This window comes from Brachionichthys hirsutus, chromosome 11, assembly GCF_040956055.1.
Source record: "Brachionichthys hirsutus isolate HB-005 chromosome 11, CSIRO-AGI_Bhir_v1, whole genome shotgun sequence".
NCBI lineage: Eukaryota > Metazoa > Chordata > Actinopteri > Lophiiformes > Brachionichthyidae > Brachionichthys > Brachionichthys hirsutus.
Window position 1 is genome coordinate 6,859,920 of NC_090907.1, and position 22,084 is coordinate 6,882,003.

The following is a 22,084-nucleotide window of genomic DNA, read 5'->3' on the forward strand; positions in this document are numbered from 1 at the left end:
TAGAATGTCCAATTATTGAACCTGCCCATGCAATGATTAGAAGTTAGAACTGAAGTGCATTCCTTAACAAGAGAATTTGTTCACTGAATGAAAACCAAATTAATTAAAACATTCAACAAAATCTGTGACTAATAACGGTAGCTGTTTGTAAAATTGTTTACAATGCATCATTATACATTTGTTTGTTTCAAAGCACCAATGTGGTTAACAAAAAACAAGATATTGAATTTGTGACTGAAGTATGAATAGGGGTCACATTCTGGGCCATCTGAAGACAAATACGCATTTCGGATATGCAAGAGAAGCAAGATTCTCCTTCGATTTTGCTGTATTTAGGAAAGAAAAGTAAAAGTGTACATTTTGAATCTAAGCTTAAAAATGTAAATTGTGGTACAATTTCTACCAAACAGGACCATACCTATGTTGCACGATAATGGAGTCACCTTTCCCTGATTAAACAATTTCCCTCTTATCTTTCAGCATTATGCCTACAATATGAGGCATAACGCTAACCCTAACCCACTTTATTTTGGGTTTTTTGTTGATTGTTGATTTTGTTATTTTTTGCAACACACCATTATTTACAACCGAAATGTCACATGGCTTCCCCAGAGGGGAAATCAAAAATCTTAGTATATCTGCTGATTAACACAATACGTGCAGCTCAAGGACCCTTAATAATCAACTGGACCCGTATTACTTGCATGCAGTGTGAAGAATCCTGGTTTTTCCTGAATGAGGACTACCATCTGAGAATTGCTTTGTCTTTGTTGTTGTTTCTCTGTCCTCTACAGGCGTCATGGACTCGGCCTGAGCAGCACAAGGTATTCTAAATGCATGACTTTTTCCTACTACCCATCCATCTTTCATGTCAGGGGAGTCTAATTCAATTCTGGATGGATGCAGAACAGACTTTGTGATCAAATAGGGTCAGGAAGAGTATAAATACAGAATGATTCAGGCCAGTGGGGAAGTCTTTGTCTCGGTTTTCTCTTGTGCTCTCGATTGTAAACTGTACATACAGACGCTTGCTACAGACCTTTATGATAAGCTGCTAAGATAAGTCAGTGCAAGAGCTATGCCTGCTTCAATAAGATTTGTATCATTCCTGGTTGCTGATAATTTATGGCTTTCATGCTAATTATATTTGTAATTTGTCAACCTGTTTTCTTGTTGAGGAAAATCTCCCACTCACCACATCTCATTGGGCTCTCTGCCTATTCTTTATCATAATATGAAAAGGTACTTTGGGATATGCTCTAGTTATCTACACTCTCAATTTATCAGCGTGAAAGTGAGAGGATAAGAAAAATCTCTTTGTGCTGCGGTGCAGCGTCGGAGCCGGAGAGCGCTCCTGAAAGACGATGAAAATTGGCAGAAGCGCGCGCATAAGCTGTTCCGCCGCTTACTGCACGAAGAAAAATGGGTTTTACTTATGTGAGAAAACTGAGAAATACCACTTTGCCATCTCCAAGAGTAGCTTTGAATGCACCACATTAGATAAAAAAGGTACAGATTTATCTTTGTGGCTGTCAGGAAGTGTCTTCAATGTTAGGCTAATCAGTCTGCAAGATCAGGTGGAGGCGTTGTCCTTGCTACTCTTGTTGCTCTGTACGTGATACTATTTAATACCTCAAACAGAGGAGGCACTTCCCATCAGGCTTGTTTTCTTTTTTTTTTTTGCATCTGATTTTTCCACTAATCATTAAACATCTGACTTTCATTAATAACATCTGTGATTACAAGATGTCTCTAATAAAACTACTCACTATGGGGGATGAGAAGGATCTTTCCTCATCAGGCGCATGCTGACAGTAATTACTCGTGTAAAATTGATCAGCGCATAGTGGCACTTCCTACATAAAACCTGTTAAAGTAGCATTTCTCACTATTTGTTTAGACTTGCTAAACACAAGTGAGTAAAATGTATTATTTAGCTTATTCTAAAAATAAGCCGACCCCAAACCGTGTAAGATGTATCCTAGTTTCTTTTTAGCTAAACAAGAAGGCACATGGCTAATAAACCGACCTATTCCAAGCCACCTTATTTTCTAAACCATATTTTTTGTTAAATGATGTCTCAACAGCATATTTGCAGCATTTCTCCTGTTTTCACGTTGTGCATACATTCCTTTGTATTAATGGATCGCTTGAGAACAATTGACACTTCCTGGCATAACGATAGGGATTTAATGTCTACCTGCACGCCAATTTAGTCCGTTGTTGTCTGGGAGATGAGCAGGAACAGAGGAAGAATACGATCATGCTGAGCATTCACAAATGCGTAGGCAGCTGAATGCTCATTTAAGCAGGCAGCAGAAAGGACGCCATGTTCGGGGGGAATTCACATAGACCAGTTAAGATTTGGTGAGACTAGAGTTTAGCATGTCCTTAGTGTATTCCCGATGTTATGCTCTGATATGTTCAGCAGCATCCCTTTCTTCTGCTGGTAAAGCCGTGGAAGCTGCTCGAGTGCTCTGCTGTCAGTCTGGTTTGATCTATTATAGGAGCTTAGTCATCATTTGCTTCCCTCTTCTGCTTTAAAATGGATTTTACAGACGTGTAAAATTGGTTTGCATCTGTTTCTCAATAATGATCAGAGGTTACCAAGAGAAACTGATGTTGCATCAATTGCGTAATTTAATATTGGTTTTATTTTTATTTGTATTGTTATTTGTGGATGATTTATGTACGAAGGACTTTCAACGGAAACAAGCCCGCAAGGGCTTTTTTGAAATGCTCCTCTTAGACAGGATGTTTGATGTTATTTGTACTGTAATACATGCTACTGTGTGACTGTACTTGTACTCTAACATTCTATCTAATAAATATATTCATCATCATCATCATGCATTAGGTATTTGTATTGAAAATAGACGCCGATAAAAAGATAACGAACCCCAATATTAAACTGTGGTGAACATGCATGTTCCTCTGGTATTTATTCATCATGAATGAATGAATATATTTATTAGATAGAATGTTAGAGTACAAGTACAGTCACACAGTAGCATGTATTACAGTACAAATAAAGTCACACATCCTGTCTAAGAGGAGCATTTCAAAAAAGCCCTTGTCGTCTTGTTTCCGTTGAAAGTCCTTTAATGAGCTTCATTTAGTGATTGTAGCCTCTGAGAAATTACTTTTGTTCCTCTGGCTTCGGCGACATTCTGATGCTGCGTTTATAGTTTATTGGTGAAGCGTTCCGATGATGCGGCAGCATTAACATGTGGCTCGGAGGCAACGCCGCATGGGTTGAGGCAGAATGCTTTCTGCACATGGGTCAGAATAAAAGGGTTGTGTGTTACGTAAGTGTGTGTCTGGTCTCGCTACCGGTCATGCATAATGAATGCCCCCCAAAATGCTTTGTCTATTGAATCTGAATACAAACTAACAAGGGTTTCTTTTACATGGCTACCCACACTGGGTCTAATTCAATATGTGTAAAAGCATCCATGCCATTGTTATCCCTGCAGCTTGGATTAAAGCCACAAAAGCAACCAATAGGACGGCCTGAGATATTCATTTCTGCAGCACCTTGTGAAAGGCACGATTCACAGAAACACAAGAGCCTGTAGAATGGAGCACTGTTGAGAGACACTCACTCGTCCCATATTCATAAAGTGACCCGCGAGCTTTTTGACTGCATTTGATACCTAATTTGTTGAGAGGCACATTTTCTAACGCTTCGCTCGGATGCTAAAGCTCATCCGAACCTTCCGTTTGAATAAAGCCGTCTTTTACGATTCGCTTTATTCATGTTTAAACTAATGGCACCGCTCTTCAAACGGAGAATGCGGACACCCAGCGTTTAGCGTCACATGACATCAGCACCCACATCAACCCAATGAGTTAAGTCTGAAGGTCAGTGAGCTTCTTATTGGTCGTGGCAGCGAGATGATGAAAGCGGGCACCTCCAGTGAAGGAAGGTCTTTCGCACATTTCATTAGCCATCTGTTATTTTCCTGCTGTCAAATGCTTAGTAACTTCACTCAGTGGAGTTTTCACAAGCAACTGATCGGGCAACAAATCACCACAGGCGATGAACTCGCTGTCATTTGCAATGACACTGAACCGCAAGTGTCCTCGAGGTGAAGCTGCAAAGCGTGGCTTTTAACGTGACGCCGCTGTCTGGTGTCGTGCGTCGGCTTATTTCATACGTTGCTAAGCCTCCTGTGTGAACATTTCTAGGTGGCTTTCTAGTGCCTTCTGGCATCAATTATTGATCAACTCTGCTTTCCTGTCAGCTGTGTCTCTGTTTCCACATCCGTATCTCGCCTTTTTCAGTTTTGCTTATTAAAAGAAGGCTTTCTTCTCATGTCTTCAGGTCACACATCTTTCTGCAGAACTGCGCCCCATAGATAATAAAAGTATAAATGTTGCTGCAGACAATAATGTGACTAAACCGTGGTGATTTCCCCTCTCGTTTAGAGTCTGGATGGGAATGTAGTGGTGAGGAGTGATGCCCGTGTGTCCTCCCTTACGCTGAAGTATGTCAGATATACAGACGCTGGGCGGTACCTCTGCACGGCACGCAGCGCCATCGGAGAGGACGATCAGTCGGCGTATCTAGAGGTCCGCTGTGAGTATTCCTGAACAATGAAGCGCTTTTGCTCATGACAAAAACATCTTGCTGTTGGAGATCTGAATGAAACGTGCATTTCCTGGCCATATGGGGCTACGATCAAATTTCCCCTCTTCAGATCTGGTATCATGCATCCTGAGTGGATTCCCTTGCAAATGGTTCGGTCTGAATGCACACAGGACGCATTGAGGACACAGTCTGAAATCTGATCGTCCAGACCGCATGGCGGTCCAGGCTGCATGCAGTCATATTCTTTCTTTCACCCTATTGTTTTCTGGGCCAGACTGACGGACTGCCGACTTGAGTGACGTCCTTGACAACGGGCTTTATGAATTGCACAATGACTGACTTCATCACAGGCTTCCTAACTGCACTGTCCCCAGTCAACCGTTAAAAAAATCACAGTTTCAAGAGTTGTCGAGTCAGGAGAAGTTTTGTGAAGTTTGCAGCTACAGCACATTTAAAACCACCAGTGCCTTCTTCTAAGTTTGACACTAAACGCTACGTGTAAGTTGTTTCCTTCTTTCTGGTCTGTTTATTCCATTTAACAGCTGTTGTTTCACCTGATTGTTCCATTTACACTAACTTCATGAATTATTTTGACGGTAACCCGGTGTGAAAACTACCCCAGACTCCCTTAGAAGAATCACTTAGTATTGAGAGTTGTTGAATTAGGAGAAACAATTAGCATCATGTCATGCTGACTAATAGATCCTTGATTATGTATGCCTTCTTGTAAAGTTGTTCCTCTCTTCATTGACTGTGGAGGTGCTGTTTAATGCCAGATATAGTGTTTTGATAGATACATGATAATACCTGGTCTGGTCCCAAAGCACTGTTTAAGCAGAATGTCCATATTAAATGCATCCCCCCCCCCCCCCACTAGATCCCCCTAAGATCCACGGCGCGGTGGCCGTTTACACCTGGGAGGGAAATGCAGTCAACATCAGCTGCGAGGTCAAGGCTCATCCAAATGATGTTTCCATTGTGTGGCTGAGAGATGGTCTGCAACTCCCCAACACAAACACCACCAACATTAAGATCTTCAGGAGTCTATTATCCAGCTACCTTCAGGTGAACACACACGCACACACACCCACACACATTTAACCGTGTCAAACCATGGTAAACACACACGGGTTCTTTATTTTATCAGGATTTCATGAGCATACACTTGAAGTGAAGGGTCCTCTTTCAGCATCATTGTGGGGAAACACAATGAATAATTCAGCAGCAGAAACGCTCAGAGCTACAAATAAAAATAGACGGCTCTAATGTACAAATAAAAGGTCACCTTCATAGTGTTTGACACACAAGTTTGTTCCGTTTCGTACGCTGCCCTTCATATGTTTGCTTCCCTTTTCTTTTCTCCCCCTGCACCTTTTTTTTTCTTCTCCAGATTAACCCCAAATCTGAAAACGACTTTGGGAGCTATAACTGCACGGCGTCAAACGCGATGGGCACGGAGTCCAAGGAGTTCATCCTCATTCAGGCCGGTCAGTTGGGCTTCGTAGGGATTCGTTATTTGTGTCTGAAATTCCAGCGTGATCAACATTTAAAGGATTGAAAGGGGTGTCTGAATATATAGTATAAAGTATTCTGAATCTGAATCTCAGGATAGGTGGACATTTTTATATTTTGGGGATATCAAATAAATTATTGTGATGCATTTCACGGCACATAAATCAATTTGCGAGGGACACGTCTGGCTGCAGGCTTCAGGATCAGACATTTCTCCCATGTACAAAACACTCTAGACCACAGCATCTACCTAGGTGTGTGATGGATGGTGCATTTAGATGGCCATGTTAACAACTTCACAGCATTTCCACACATTTTCCCTGTTTTTTTCTTCTTTTTTTCAATTTTCCCTTGAAACACTAAATACAGCACTATATATTGTTGTCGAGATCCAAGGTTGTTGTTTGTGTGTACTATGAATGAAAAGATTATTTATCACGTCAACACCACCACAAACTGAAAATACCCCATTAGACAAATGGATTATAGAGAAGGGAGATAATGCCAGTCTTAACCAACAATCTGAGGTAAATGAATAGAGAGCAGCACATTCTTCCCGCAGAGCACGAGATGAGTGACCACAGTGAGCTTTCGCACATCCAAAGATCAAAGTGATTTAAATGCATCACTGTGTGAAGTCTGAGCAGACGCCATTATGTGGCCAATCGCAGTTAACAATGTTGTTTTCAGTCAAATACAGTGCAGCGGTGGGAAAGACGACATTTAGTTGTTCTGGCCAGTCTTTCATTTACACTTTATATTTGGTCTAAAATCCCCAAAATATGTAATAAGTTTCTTACTTAAAACACCACTCGGATCATGTGTTACAGTACCTGTGTATACCCCTCCGTTTTAGTGCGCATCTGTGTTTTGTGGTAGAGGAAATTCTGAGCACCTGTAGTATCTCCTCCTGGGAGTAGATGCAACGATGATGTCATAACTATGACATCATCGTCATAACTATGACATCATCGTTGACCCCAAATCAAACAGTGCTTCGATATTTTCTGACCACTGGAGCCAAGAAAAGTGAGAGCTTTGGTTTTGTACTTGAATTAGAGGAAAAACTGGATGCCTGTATTTGTATTTTCTGACGAGTCAGCGGTCGGTGCCATTCAGAGCTTGAGAACTTGCATTTGTATCACGACCAGCTGGGAGTTTGTTTGGCTGGTGTGACGGACGCTCCGGCCTGACGGCATCAGCGTGCTGCAGTCTTATGGTTTCTGTCTCCTCTGTTTAAACAGAGGTGCCGTCAGCTCCCAACATCAGTGAGGTGAGACCGTTCTCCACAACGGCGCACATCCAGTTTGAGGAGCCCGAGTCCACGGGAGGGGTCCCTGTCCTGAAATACAGGGCGGAGTGGAGAGCTCCAAGCAGAGGCAGAGGCCGCTGGCTAACCGAGGTCTACGAAGTCGTGGACGGTAAGAGCAGAAATACATTCTCAAAAAGATGAAGGATCGCAGGTCGATTGTAGTTGAAGGCTTTGTGTGATTTAAGATGTGATTTCCATGCCCAGGTTTCATGATTCAAGACGATTTGATTTCTGTGTATCTCTGGGTCTCAAGCTTTAATGTACGTATTTATTGTCTGAATGAAAGAATAATTAAGCTAATCAGTATCTACACGTGACAGAATTTATTACACAAGTACTGTATGAACAGGGCCTGTGTTTGTTTCGCTGCTAATCAAACTGATCTCGGTGTTGGGATTTCACCTCCCCTGATTTACTGAAGCAGGCTCCATCAGTGAAGCGATTATCAGAGGCCTGTGGCCAGAGACCAGCTATGAAGTGAAACTGTCAGCCATCAATGGCAAGGGGGAAGGCGAAAGCAGCTCCACAGAGTTCTTCAAGACGCTGCCTGTCCGTAAGTGGCTCTTGTCGGGAAGTTTTCACGGGCTCTTTTTACCCCTCTCTCCTCGAAGGCCGTCCCTTCACCGAGCCGTAAAATCTCACTGAGGGGAAGAGTTTGGAGGCTGCTAGACAGCAACACAAAAGTCAGCAGTGAGTCTGTTAAGACGGCCTCACAATAGCTTCCCAGAGTGTCTTTTCATTCTCGGTCACCCTCTTTTAAACTTCAGGGGGTAAAACCGAAAACAGGAAGTGACTCATTAACCTCCTTTTTTGGGACTTTGCGCTTGTTCCATGGAGTGACTCTGAATTCACAATAAATAAATAAATAAACATGTTTGTCATTTACTCCAAGCACTTTATGATAAGACACGCTTGGATCAGTTAAACAATCAGCTGAAATCTGTGGGTGGACAGAATTTCATTCTCAGTTTGAGCCTGGAAACGGTGATTTAGAATCTTAAACAGTTGTCCTTTCAGCGCTGCCTTGCAGGCAAGCTCAGCCGCATTACTTGGTTTGTAGCCCCCTCTGTTGGCTGGGAATGCATGTTTTCGGTAGGAGAACCCACCGCCTCCTCAGGTCACTCTGGATGTGTCATAACTGATCCCAGCGCTGACTCAGTTGTCCACATTCTGATCATCTCGTATGTTCATTTTGTCGTTCCAAGCATTGACGTCTATTTGTTTGCTCGTCTGTCTGTTGCATCCGTCAGGCGGCGCTTACAAAAGTAAGTGCTTCATCTTTTTTCTGCTTTTATTTTAACATCCACCTGCTGTGTCGAAGGTGGTGTTTTGTTTTCTGTCACTCGTTTGATTCCAATCCAATCAGCACATTAAGGTAGATCTTTAAGATATGGCGAATGCACTGCCAGAGCGTTATCCTCCATGATTCAACCCTGCCTTCTACTCCCTTTAACTCTATTCAGTAGAATAGAATAGCACTTTATTGTCATTACACACGGTGATGCAATGAAATTAAGCAAATCCAATCAATGAGTGTTTGCGTCTGTTATTACATACTGTTTGTGTTTTTTTTTTCCTTGAGGCAGAAGGACACATCAAAATGTTGTCTTACCATTTTCACGCAAACATTTTATGGTTGGATAATTAAAAATAGAGGACACTACCTGGAAGGTTACCAGGAAGACCACTTCAGAAAACTCTTGTCACATCATGCCCCCCTTTTTTTGCAGCAGCTCATACGAGCCCTTTCAGTTTAACATGCGCTGCCGTTATTTTCCATCAGTCGTTAATGGAATGACTTCCCCTTCCTTTCCTGGTGTGAGGCGAGTCTGCGCTCTTCAGCGAAGTGTTATTAGAGAAATTCACTGTGCAGACGGCCCATTCTGATTACCTGATATCTCCTCTGCTGCGTCTCTAGATGGCATTTTTCATTTCTTCTCTGAAGACACAGGTTTGTTCTGTAGTGATGATAATAGATGATTAGTTGAGATTGCTCTAGCACTTTCCCATCCCCACATGATAACCCGACATCCCTGCTGATTAGCAGCGTTTGTGATAACTGTAAAGAGTGCCAAAACCTGTACAGCTCTCTTGGAACTGTGACCTTGTCTGGATTTATCTTAAATGCAAGGAATTCCTGGAATTAGCATCTAAATTGTCATTTGGATTTGTGGCTTCTGACAGTATTATGAATTACTTTATATCCAGATCTCTTTATTCCAGATGCATCAACCCTGGTTGGAATGTTTGCATTTGGATCAGGCCTATCAGCACTGATTAATTATAGTTGCTTTGCAGATTTTAATTATCCAGAGTCAAGAGAATAAAGCTGTTCTTTCGACTCCCCTTTTTAACATTTAGACCCCAATGAGCATATGTGCTATCCTCAGTTATTGGTTATTGTGACTCTGTCATTGTCCTCCAGCTCCAGATCTGTCTTGTATGTGTGTTTTATTTTTCTTGTGCCTCTTTTTCTTTCTAACGTTTGTGTGTCATGTCACATGGCTGAGATTGTTAATTGGCTTTGGTTCCAATGATCCTGCTCCACTCTGCAGAAGGTAACTCGCTGTCTGACTAAAGATCTGTAACTGCAGCGGGACGACGTCCCAGCCGAGCAGCGCATTAACAATAAGCTTTTATGCAACCGTGTACCGTCTGTCTGCCTCAGTCCTGTTGATCAGTCATGTAGACGAGTCTCAGCAGGATAAACGAGAGAGTCAGAGCTGTCGCCACGGTAATAGAACAGTAGTATATAACAGTCTGGCGTGTTTAATATCAGCAACACTCGGTTAGTATTGATAGCCCGCTACCTGAAGGGGTGTTCCCGCTCCTCCTCTGAGGATGTGTTACCATAAATCAAGTGTGTAACAAATAGTTTCCCCTAATCACTGGAGAAATGTAATCGATGTCCGCCCGACCGACCTGCACACAAACCGCTCATTTTCTGTTTACTCTTGGGCCTCATTTATAAAAACGCTCTTGGATTAATACTCGTGTTGACGCTCATGTTCCATTTAGAAGGTGGTCAACATGGAAAAACCTCCCTCAGGCAGGTTTTCAGAATCCCATCTGTAGCTTCTGACCTTTGATTTATGAATCGCTGATTAATGTTATTTGCCGGCACATGCTTTGAGACCCCCCCCCCCCCTCCCCCGTATAAACAGTGCTGTAAAAAAAAGTGTTGATGGATTTATTCTGATTTTACTGGTTTCTCAAACTTAAATATTTCAGATCATCTTAACTTTAATTTAGGAAAAAGATTATACAAGTAGGGTGTCGTTGTGCCGTAGCGGTTAGCCCTGTTTTCGGTTAGAGGACAGAATTCAAGGTCCCATCAGTTATCAGTATTCTAGATGTCTAAAAAAATTCTGCTTTGTTCTCGTCAGTCCACAGAATGTTTTCCCATTCGTCTCAGAGAGCATCACTAGATTGTTAGCCGATGTGGCACAAGCCTTTGTGTTTCTGTTTGTGCCGCAGTGGTTTTCATCTTGGAACTCTCCCATGGATGCCATTTTCGTCTAATTATAGAGTCTGACCTGAAGTGAGGCGAGTGGGGCCTGCAGTGCTTCAGATGTTTCTCTGGGTTCTTTTGTGGCCCCTTGGATGAGTCGTTGATGTGCTCTTTGAGTCATTTTGGCAGCCGAGACACTCCTGGGAAGGTTCATTACTGTTCCAAGTTCTCTCCAATTGTTGATAATGGCTCTCACCGCGGTTCACTGGAGTCCCAAGGCCTTAAAAAAAAGCCGTTGTAACCCTTTCCAGCCTGATAGATGTCAATGACTTTGTTTCTCTTTTATTTATATATATATATTGGGCTGAGCTCTTGCTTTTTTAAGGTATTTTAGCCTACCTCACTTTATCAGGCAAGATTCATTTCAGTGAATTCTTTAGTCAACAGCTCTGTCAGTAATCAAGTCTGGGTGTGGTCAGCAAAACAAAACATCTTTCCAAAACAATAAAGTCAATTACAGTTAATTCAGGACTTACAGGAGGGGGGCAATTACTTTTTCACATGGGGCCAGGTAGGTTTTAAAATAGTTTTTTTCCCCTTTGTAGATTAAATCATTCTTGAAAAACTGCATTTTTTTTTTCCAGCACTGTAAAAGCACATATGAGGCTTCAGCCAGGATTAGCAAAAGTCCAAAAGAGATCAGACTTCAAACGGTTGAAGACTGAGGACAGGGAAAACATATTCACTGTAACATTACTGAGTGGAATAAACAGTAGGTTGCCCAAACATTCAGACTGCTGTGGAGAAAGATGGAGCATAAAGATAAATATATGGCTGGTATCAACAATAGGTTTCTACCACAATGTCCATAGAGCTGAACCACATATTTCCTTAAAACTAGGTGAAGAACGTCTCGACTTCGCACATGAGATCATTTCCATGTGAGATATTAGAAATAACTAGAAATACAGCGCAGACCTCCGCCAAGCAGCTCATTCCCCTTGTACTTGGATTTACACCATCCACATCGTGATCTGGATCATCAAAAGGTTCTAAATTGTTCTTGGTGTCTTTACACTTTGTGTACAACATCCATAAACGAGGAACAAATTGTGAAGCTCCATTGACTGCAATGTCAGTTTGGCAATGATCCAGAATCCAGGATCTCTTCTGGACCATGGCTAAAATGTAATCAACTCTTCCTGGTAACATTCCCAACATTTCCTGAAAATGTCATCCATATCTTTCTTTAACTCTGTGAGTTATCTCGTTATCAGACAGAAAATGCCTTCTTGGCGGAGGTAATTACTTACACAAAATAGAGGGTCAGTCTTTATAAATGAGGCCGTGATTCTCAGTCGCCTTTAATATTCATGCTCGGACCAATAGCTAACCTGTGCATCATGTCCTCGATGTCATCATGGTTAACAGTCGCTTAAATTTAAAGTTGAAATCAACTAACTTAGATACAGGTACAGGAAAGCAACATCAATATGAACACTAACAATCGTTCACCTCTTTCTTGTTGTCTGTATTTTTCCAAGCCAGAGATGCAGTACTGTGTACTTTATATGTTGCAACAAAGTACATTTTTTAAGAAGAGCAAAAACTGCATAAAAGCAAATCTTTATGAGAACGATTCGGTCTTGAGATAACATTTCAAAGTGTTTTCTGATCTGCCTTGCAGGCTGAGATTCTTTTTTTAGGAACCAGAACAGCGGCTGCTTGATCACTTTCAACTTGGAATGTGAAACCTGAATCTTCAGTGGTTCAATAACTCCTTGATTATGTGTTGGAGCCAAATCGCAAAACACTCTCTTGTGCATTTGACAGGAGTCGGATTTCCATTTTAATTTGACAGGAAGCCAGAGCCTGTTTTAATTACAGTCGGGAGCAAATTTTAAGCTTGTTGTAGACGTGCTACAGCTTCTTTGCTCAAGAGAAGAAGACAGTTATATTTAAGACTCGAGGAGACCACACAGTTAAGTGTTGTAAAGAAGCAGATTCACAATAGAGTAAAAGATTATTCATTTATTAATTATTTAATTGTATGTAGGTGCTTTGAGGTTTGTAGAAAACACCAGAACTTCAGTTTATTTTAAATTGTATAAAGTCATGAAGATTCTCTTGGTATTATGGCTACAAACAGCTGGGCCTCAGTGACAGAGCAGCAGCAATAAATAAATGCAGCCCGAAACATGATGCGTCTTTATAGGAGATTATCACAGTGCCTTGGATTATTACGTAACAGGCTAAAACACAACAGTGATGAAGAGCAAAAGAAAGTCTTTAGCTCAATAAATCGGTTTAATATAGTTCAGTTTTACATTCATTTTGTTGTGCTTAACATTGATCATAGAAAATTGTCAAACATATTTGAGAAATTGAAACTATATATATATAAGAATGTGTTTTACTTCACTGACAAATCTATAAATCTGTGAGAGGCGAATCCAAAACGCGTCTCCTGTCTGGCTCGTGAAATGTCAGTCAGACACTTTATGTGTCTTATTGAATGTCACTCAGCAGCTCTCACTGAATCAGACAAGTATGTGATTTGGTAATTGGTCTGACTTGAGATGCGACTAAGGAATGGAAAGTGATTCAAAAAGACAACAACAAAGATGTTGGTTTCAAACCTGCGACATTTATTTTAGGATTTAGTTTTCTTTTCTCAATAATCGTAAAGGTACTAAAGGATAGGTGACAGTGACCCTGTACTTTACAGCACCGTCCAAATGAGTTCTTAAAAAAAAAAACTCCTGCTCCTGTGCAACTGCAGGAAATCCAAATTCTCCCAAACTGGAAGGGGCACTTCATCCCAAAGGCAACTCCCTCAAAGTCAGCTGGATCAAGCAGGACGACGGCGGCTTGCCCATCATGCATTACCTCGTCGGCTATAAAGCCGTGAGTACGACTCCTCGAGCTGAAATGATTAGTGTCTGTCACCTGAGGATGTGATAAATGATGGATCATTTAAGTACTTTTTATGCACCGTGCCAAGAATCTGACACATCTTTCCTCCCACTTAAGACTATTTCTTGGATTTATTTTTTATTTTTTATGACATAAAGTGAATAGATATTTCTGTATTTCAGGGAAAATTAAGCTATTTGTCAAGTTTTCTCTGGCATTTTATCTCCCAAAGGATTAATTAATCAGTCGATCAAGATCTTAACTGGCAGATTAATCATCGATGAGTATCATGAAATTTAATGACAGTTCTAATTAAGCTCCTTAATTCTAAATTCGGCTTCCTAATGGCTGCTCGTATAGGAGAATGTCCTGCTTTTTAATGACCGTTTGCCCGAGAAGGACATTTGAAGATGGCCCCTTGAGAAATAAACAATTCCATCCTCTTCCAATTTTTCCTAACATCATTCTGGATCCAATCCAGATGAAATTCGGTGGTGGATGGAGATCCCCACCCTACATGACTGTTTGAGTTATTTTGCTAACAGACAAACAAACCAAGCAACACCAGAGATGACATAAGCCCCGCCTCGGCGGTGGTAATCGGCAGCCATAATGGTTCCCCGTGCATCTCTCCGTGTGTCTGCAGTTAGAGGCTCCAGAGTGGAAACCAGAGATCCGGCTCCCCAGCGGCAGCAGCTACATGGTCCTGAGCGAGTTGGACTGGGACACGGAGTACAACGTCTACGTTGTGGCGGAGAATATGAAGGGCAAGTCCCAGCCAGCCACTATGTCCTTCAGGACGTCCCCCCAGCCTGACGCCATCCCAGGTACCCCTCCTCAGGAGCCAAAAGAGTCAGAGCCAAACTCAATGCTCAAAGACCAGGACTTCATGCTCCATTTTTTTAACTCTGGCTCTAAAAGGTGAATGACAACGAAATAAATCGAGACAGAAAAACACATTTCCTGGGCGGCGCTGAGACGGAAATGATTTTCCACTCTAGAGCTGTGACAGCCCTCGCTGAAAGAGCTTGAGTTTGTGCTCCATGAACTGGGACAGGCTCTTTTCACAGAGGATCAAATGATTGCCTCCTAATGGCTGTAGCTTTTCCATACATTTTCTGAACAGAAGCTCTTCTTGTTTGTCTCTTTATGGAAACAGCCTCTAATTTTACCCCTAATAGCCACTGATCGACTCCCAGCAGCGGCTAAAGGCTTTTTAGAACCAGCCGTACCGAAACTAACCAGGTTGTCAGATTCCCATGAACTAAAGCAGCGCTTCGCTGAATCATCTCAGCAAACCGTCTCCATATCGCTTCCTTTCTAGTTCATTTTCCAATCTAAAGCTTTTCCGCACCCCCCACCCCCACCCCCGCTGTGCCGCCATCCAGCCGCCACGCTCGAGCTTTCCCCTTTGTGCTGTGCTTTTTCTATTTTAGGTGCTCATGTATTTTCTTTTCCTCTGTCAATGCATGAAAGTGGCTTTTTATTTTTTTTGTTTTCAAACCTGACACATTTTCACTCTCTCTTCCTCTGTTTTCCCCGCCCTTCTCTTTTTCCCTGTTGGTTACCCTTCATCTCCCTTTTCTCTCTCTTCTTTTCTGTCTGTGTCCCCTTCTCTCTATCGTCCCGCTCTCATGCCTGGTCCTGGACATTGGTGCGGTGGATCACGTGAACGTTTCCGTCCCGACCTGTGTGCACTGTGGTGTGTTCTGCCCCGTCCGTCAGCCACTCAGGGCTGTTCATCCGTCTCATGCACTTTGGCATCAGTCATCTTGTCCCTCATCATCGTGTTCCAGCTCTCGTAGTTTTTGTGGTGAATTTCGCCATGACCGTGGAGGAGAGCTTGCCTTTCTCTGGCTTGGCTGTCTCTCTGGACGCTTGTAAAACAGACTTTCTCCGTGACGGACACTTTTCTGTTATAAGTCACAAAATGACCCCGCTTTGAACCAAAGGCGGTAGAAATCCTCCACCTCCTGCAGGCTCTGCTCAGCACTAGCACAGCTAGCCATTGGCACCAGCGAACGGAGAGCTAGCGGCAGGTTTTAACACAAGGTTATATTAAAAAAATAGCATTTGAAGTAGGATGAAGGCTTTTGTATTCTTTAATCGCTCACAAAATGATGCATATGTACTGTAAAGGTTTATAACATTAATGTTTACATTATTGAACAGAGACGCCTAACTGGAAATTCTTCATGATGCTAATATTGACGAAATGCAAAAAATAATTATAAGGAAATGTATTTTTTTGTGCTGACAACTAGGACAAGTGATTCTCTGTATCGAATAATTATATATATATATATATATATATTCCACTAATTGTTGGTAGCAAGAGCTTAAATGAATGAAGAGAGAACCTGTTTTTCCTGCAGCTATAATTGAACTGAACTTCACACAAACTGCATCAATATATCATGAACCATTTGTGAAAAGCCTCCTGTTTATTTTGTCCTCTATTTCTTTGGGTAACTCGCAGCTAAGTGGAAACGTTGCTCGGCTTTTCTTTCTAATACTAAATAAATGGGCTAAATAAATGTTTGCATATAAATTCTTCATGTAAAACAGAGCTACAAATAACTGAGCACGAGTCTCCACATAATCGCATCCACTTTGCGGCTAAGTTCCCGCTGAGACAACTTGAGCGCGGCGCAGGTGAGTCGTCTTGGTTTTGTGCGCCTGTTCGTGGTTTCTGTAGAATAGCCACATTTCACCGAGCTGTCGGTGGCTGCTGCTAAAGATGCGGAGCGCTGCAGCTGCTCACGACTTTCCTTCTCCCTTCCCGTGTAGCAGATTTGGGCGACGAGGCGGCGCTCTCCATGGGCATCATGCTGTGGGCAGGGATCCTTGTCGTGGCGTTCATACTCCTGCTGCTGGCGGTGGATGTCACCTGTTACTTCGTCAACAGATGTGGCCTCATCATGTGCCTCTGTGGCAAATCTGGCACGGGGACCAAAGGGCACAACCTGGAGGAAGGCAAGGCCGCTTTCATGTGAGTGCCGATGATCACGACTCTGGCACCCAGATGGAACTTGAAAATCAAGCTTTGATGATTTACTTTTCATATATGCTGATTTTCTTCATATTTGGCTTAAGTAAAAAAGGTTTACCCGAAGACGAACTGATCAGATTTTAGAGGTAAAGGGTCACGCGGTCCCTCGCAAGGAGCGACTTTCATAAAGCTTGGACACGAGTGTAATTGTGAAATCCGGGGATTGGACCTCAGAAAACATAATTTTGGCCGTACAATGAGAATTGATTGTGCTAATGTAAAAAAAATAATTGTAGTATAAGAATAAAAAGATGATGTTTTGAGTCTAATCTTCACCGTTGCATCAAGATATTTAAAAATCACTCCTGACGCTTTGTGACCTTGTCTGAACGTGATTCAGATACTGGAGTGGAACTCTATTCTCTGGATGAAGATGCATGTCTTCTTCCTCTCTGATGCGAATCAGCTTTAATGATTATATATGAAGACACGTCAGGAAGTGACAACACAAGCTCATTTGTTTGACGATGCTGATCTTAAGGTGATTTCTGTTGCATCGTGTGATGAAGATGTGAACGAGGTGCAGAATTCAGCAGCTCAAAAATGATTGTTGTCCTCTATTCTTTTGAACCTGTGATCAGTTTATGCAAGATAACATATTTCCAGTTCTAAAGGTGAATAACTAAATGTAGATTAAAATCATTTTAAGTAAAAAAAATCATAATAGTCCTGTTTATGGGAATCAATTTGTGACGTTAAATGTCTTCCTTTTTTGTTCTGGTTCTAGATGATCCAATTTAACTTTGTGTTTACATTTGGCCTCCGTCTACCCTACTTGTGCTTAAATGCGCGGCTCACTACATCCCCAATAAGGCCTCTCAAGGGCCGACAACTTCGTTTTAAGTTTAGGCGAATGGAGAAAGGGACAACAGGGGACGACTTTTCCATTAAGAGCAGCAGAGTACTGCCTCTCGAGAAAGTCAACACTCAGTGTCTGGTGACAGCAGTGCATTATGGTCTGTTCAGAGGAAAAACACACAAATCAATAAAACGGGTCCATAAATGAGACGACGTTTTTAGAGTGGCTTTATCCTTCAGTGAAAATATGAACGATGCTGGAGTTAAGTGGGAAATTGTACAACAAACACTCTAATGTGTGCAATCAGGCCGTTTTAAATCCATTTGAGTGGGAGGTCGCCTTGTCGTGCATTGATTCGCTGAAGGACAGCCGTGCTTCTTCACCTGCGTTTGCCAACTCGAATATGGAGTCTGTGATTGAGTAGAGAAGTGATTTTATTTATTCTCATCTGTGTTTACTCTTATTGTCTCACCTTCTTCTTCTGCTGCTGCGTTAGCAAACAGTTGTCTCTCTTTTCTACAGGAAGGACGAGTCAAAAGAGCCGATAGTTGAGGTGAGAACCGAGGACGAGTGCACGGCCAACCATAATGCAGCAGGCCCGACGGAACCCAACGAGACGACGCCCCTCACGGAGCCAGAGTGAGTAGCGAGTGACTTTTCTGACTGTTTACACTGCACTCCACTTCAAAGAATAACTCTCCTTCAACCGGAGGGGACGAAATTTGACACTTGAACGATTCAGACGTCCAGGACATTCTTGAGTGGAGTCCACTGACCCTCGTCGCTTTTCTGTTTTTACTCTATCTGAGAGGCAGCAATGCACTTTGTCTCTCCGCTCCAGCCATTGGAGAGATTTTTCTGTCTCGTATCAAGGCTGAAGCAATACCAGTTAAAGACACAGACGTGTGGTCAACTCACATGAAGCCATTGGACAACCTCAGCGAGCCCATCTCATACCAGAGGACTGGAAAAATTAGATTACACAGTTTGCGATTGTCACTGGTACTGTTTAACCCTTCGAGGTGGTTCTATGTGGTGCTGTAGTTTCCTGCGGGACGGCCGGTGCTTGTTAAACGAGTTCATCAGTTCTGCTAGTCGGTGTTCTCCATGTCAGTGTCTGCATTGGACAGTCCTTTAATGTCCACTCACAGCATGATGCCCTCTTTTTCTTTTTCCTCACTAGGCTTACTAGCTGTTTTGATTTCAGTTGCTTTGTCTATGTTTGTGTCAATTTCTGAAGCCAACTAACCCCCTGCATGCTGCCGTGCAGACCCCCCCACCCCCCGTCACAGTCACCCTGGTGTCTAGTCTGTGTGTCTCTGTTCTCTCCCTGCTCTCTCAGGCTGGCGGCTTACACTGCTGCTCTGGCACTGGACACGCTCTCCTCCGTAGCCACCAACTCTGACACAGCCACTGCATCTATTGACCCCGCTCAGGACAGCCCCTCTAGCGAGACCACCACCCTCACTTGTAGCCTGCCCACCCCTGCCAATGACCCCTCGGGCCCCTCGCCCACTCCCGTCCCGGCTCCGGCCCCGACTCCAGAGTCGAACGCCGCCCCGCCGAATCATGCCATCTCCACATCGGCCGTCGAAGCTAAGGTGGCCTCTTTAGTAGAGCAAAGAGGAGGGAGCCCCCCCGAGGAGAAGGAGAAAATGCCCACTCCTCCTCCTGAACAGATTAAGGCTCAGAAATCTGGGGTACCGATACCACCAAAGCGTAGACACTCTCCTAAGCTCGCCGCTCTGAATGCTAAAGGTAGCCCTTCTGTATCTCCCCTAGCGACAGCCTCTTCACCATCCTCTCCTTCCCTCGACATCAAGAAACCTGCTCCAAGCCCGCCGGTCGCCACGTTTTCCACCCAGCCACACGCTGAGTCGCCAGCGCAAACTGACCCCGACCCAAACCCGGCTGATGACCGATCCGTTGGTAACAACGCTCCTTCAGCGTTCCACGGTGCTCCTAAAGTCCTGGATGCTGAAGGGCCCGCGGATGTCCCCTCTCCTTTACCAATCACTGCTATTACTTCTGCTCCCGCCCCCGGCGGTCTGGAGACCCCGACCTCAAATGACCTCCTCTCATCGCTGTCAGATACCTATGACTTCCTAGCACCTGCCACGGGACCCAAGAGTGCAGATTTAGACTTTGAGCTGACAAACGGGACAGAAAGACCCTCTGTGACACCTTCAGACCTCTTTAGCTTAGAGAGCCCGCCTTCCGCCCCCTCTCTGCCCAATGGCGACGGAGCAGACCGCCCCCACTCAGGCCCAGTCCTGGAGGCATCAGAGACTCTGGCCAAGATGGCTCCTCCTGTCAACGATGAGTACGGCTCCCTCTAGAGGTTTATCTGTGTGTTAGTGTGTGTGTGAGTGTGTAACGTGTATGCCCATTCATTCACCACCGCATCTTACCATTGACCACGCAATATGAAATATTGTACTGGTAAATTGGTAACGGCTCTGGGTAATTAGTCGTGACAGCACAGTGTGATGGTTCCGTTTTTTCAAGCTTGTGTGTAACCATTGTGGGTTTTTGCAGTGATGAGCATGACAATAGCGGAGCCCCTTTCAGACACGCCCCTTTCAGACACGCCCCTCTCTGGCGCGATAGTGACGGAATATTAACGCGTCAGTCACATAAAGTCAAGCAGACCCAGCATTATTTCTGTAAGCTGTCCGACACAGTGCAGGCGTAAAATCATTTTATTAAATCTAATCAAAAACTGTTAGTTTGTTTCCTGAGTGTGTTCAGGGAAACACCGCCTGACACTGGGCCCTGATTGGTGCAGAGGGGAGAGAGGAAACGGGGCCGGAACACACACACACACACACACACCCATCTATAACCAGCGCTCCATCCCACCCTTGAGTCTATCTTTCCAAAGCAGCAGTTAATTAATGAATTAACCAATGTTGCCAGGCAACACCTGATGATGATGATGGAAGTGTTTTCTTTTAAACAATGAGCGTGAGCTGGTCCTCAGAAAACAAAAAATTCTGACCCTCATATGGCAAAAACCTACCCTTAAAATCGGGAATCTATTGGTTTCATTATTAATTAGCTAGTTATTCAGGAAATTATAAGAATTTTACTGCAGCGTTCGGCTCTGAAGAAATCAGCGCCGCTTCAGCTGCAACTTGATCTCAACGTAAATCATTTATTTAAATGAATAGAAACGTCAAACATTCTGAATCTGGAAAGTGACTTTGATTCAGATGAGCTCAATGTTGATGTCATTGTGTTGTTTTTGTCTAAGCATCTTTTTCCCATAATGTAGAAACGGAAGCATTTTGAAGAATTCTGGGATCAGATAATGATCCGCCAGCATCCTCTGGATTGTTCCTCAGGTCAGACCTAACCCTCCCCCACCCCCAATTCCCCCCAAAAATGTCATTGAAATCCGTTGATAACTTTTTAATCTGTTGTGATCCTGACAATGGACAAACAAACGCTGATAAAAGCTTCCCCCGCTCTGTGGAGGTGGAAACCCTCCTGCAACAGCAGAAAGCAGACCTGCAGGCTTTTTGATTTTCATTCACGGAAAACAATGAACCCGAACAAAATAAGGCTTTAGAAAGAGCTGCATGTTGACATATTGACTGTAATTCTGCAATAAATGGTGACACAAGTAGCATTTATTGAATAACTCCAGCACTGTTTCCACTTTCTCTGCATCATCCATGGCTCACAAGAATGAGGCCTTTTCCTCCACGAGCCTGCCGTGTCTGAATAAAGCCATGAAAGGACACCGTACAAAACGCTGTCATCCGAGCAGAGATTGCATTGATGTTCATGTCTGAAAGGGGCTACATGTGAGTCACAAGATGAGTTGGGCAGTAAATGTGTGCGTCTGAGTGTTGCCTGAATCCTCACCTACTCTGCAGCTCTGCTAAAGAGAGCAGAGTCCAGGCAGAAGAGGGGAGCTGCAGGCAGGATTTAGACCCTGCGAGTCGTTACTTTGAGACGAACATGGCTGTCACAGTCCCGGGGATGACTTTACTGTGCGTTCATATTCTCTCTGAAGAAGAGCTAAACGCAGCGATTCAGTGTGTTTGTTTCAGACCGGGAAGGCTGTCTGATGCAGGATGGCTCTATCATTATACGTTTGTTTTCTAGAGTGTTGTTAAGGTGGTGAAGAAATATGTAAAAAGATGGAAAAGAACGTCTTCTTACATATCGGGTGAAGGTGACTTTAAGAATAAATGGTTACATTTCTGTTCGACTTGGGTGCTTGTTTGCCGAGAAATTTTCCCTTTCCTGCCGAAGGTGACCAGAGTTCTAATTTTTGCTCCGTCCTCTCTTTTTTTTTTTTTCCCCCTCATTGCAGGAAGATTTTTTCTGAAGACAAAGGCAAACCGGAGGAGGAAGATGTATCAAACGCCCTGACGGAGATCGCTGCAGAACACAACAGAATCATACAGACAAATAGCACTGCGAGCAAAGCATGA

The 22,084-nt window shown here is 43.3% G+C and overlaps 1 protein-coding gene across 1 annotated transcript in view; it reads left to right on the top strand.

Moving 5' to 3' along the window:
• Window positions 1-22,084, top strand: part of ncam1b (neural cell adhesion molecule 1b) — a 58,738-nt gene extending 36,654 nt beyond the window's left edge. Inside the window, exons 10-22 of the mRNA XM_068745763.1 lie at window positions 795-824; window positions 4,432-4,582; window positions 5,472-5,659; window positions 5,985-6,081; window positions 7,351-7,527; window positions 7,840-7,971; window positions 9,337-9,369; window positions 13,652-13,776; window positions 14,432-14,612; window positions 16,576-16,777; window positions 18,159-18,275; window positions 18,979-19,959; window positions 21,964-22,084. Coding sequence (XP_068601864.1) covers window positions 795-824; window positions 4,432-4,582; window positions 5,472-5,659; window positions 5,985-6,081; window positions 7,351-7,527; window positions 7,840-7,971; window positions 9,337-9,369; window positions 13,652-13,776; window positions 14,432-14,612; window positions 16,576-16,777; window positions 18,159-18,275; window positions 18,979-19,959; window positions 21,964-22,084 — 2,535 coding nt within the window. The remainder of the gene's footprint in view (window positions 1-794; window positions 825-4,431; window positions 4,583-5,471; window positions 5,660-5,984; window positions 6,082-7,350; window positions 7,528-7,839; window positions 7,972-9,336; window positions 9,370-13,651; window positions 13,777-14,431; window positions 14,613-16,575; window positions 16,778-18,158; window positions 18,276-18,978; window positions 19,960-21,963) is intronic.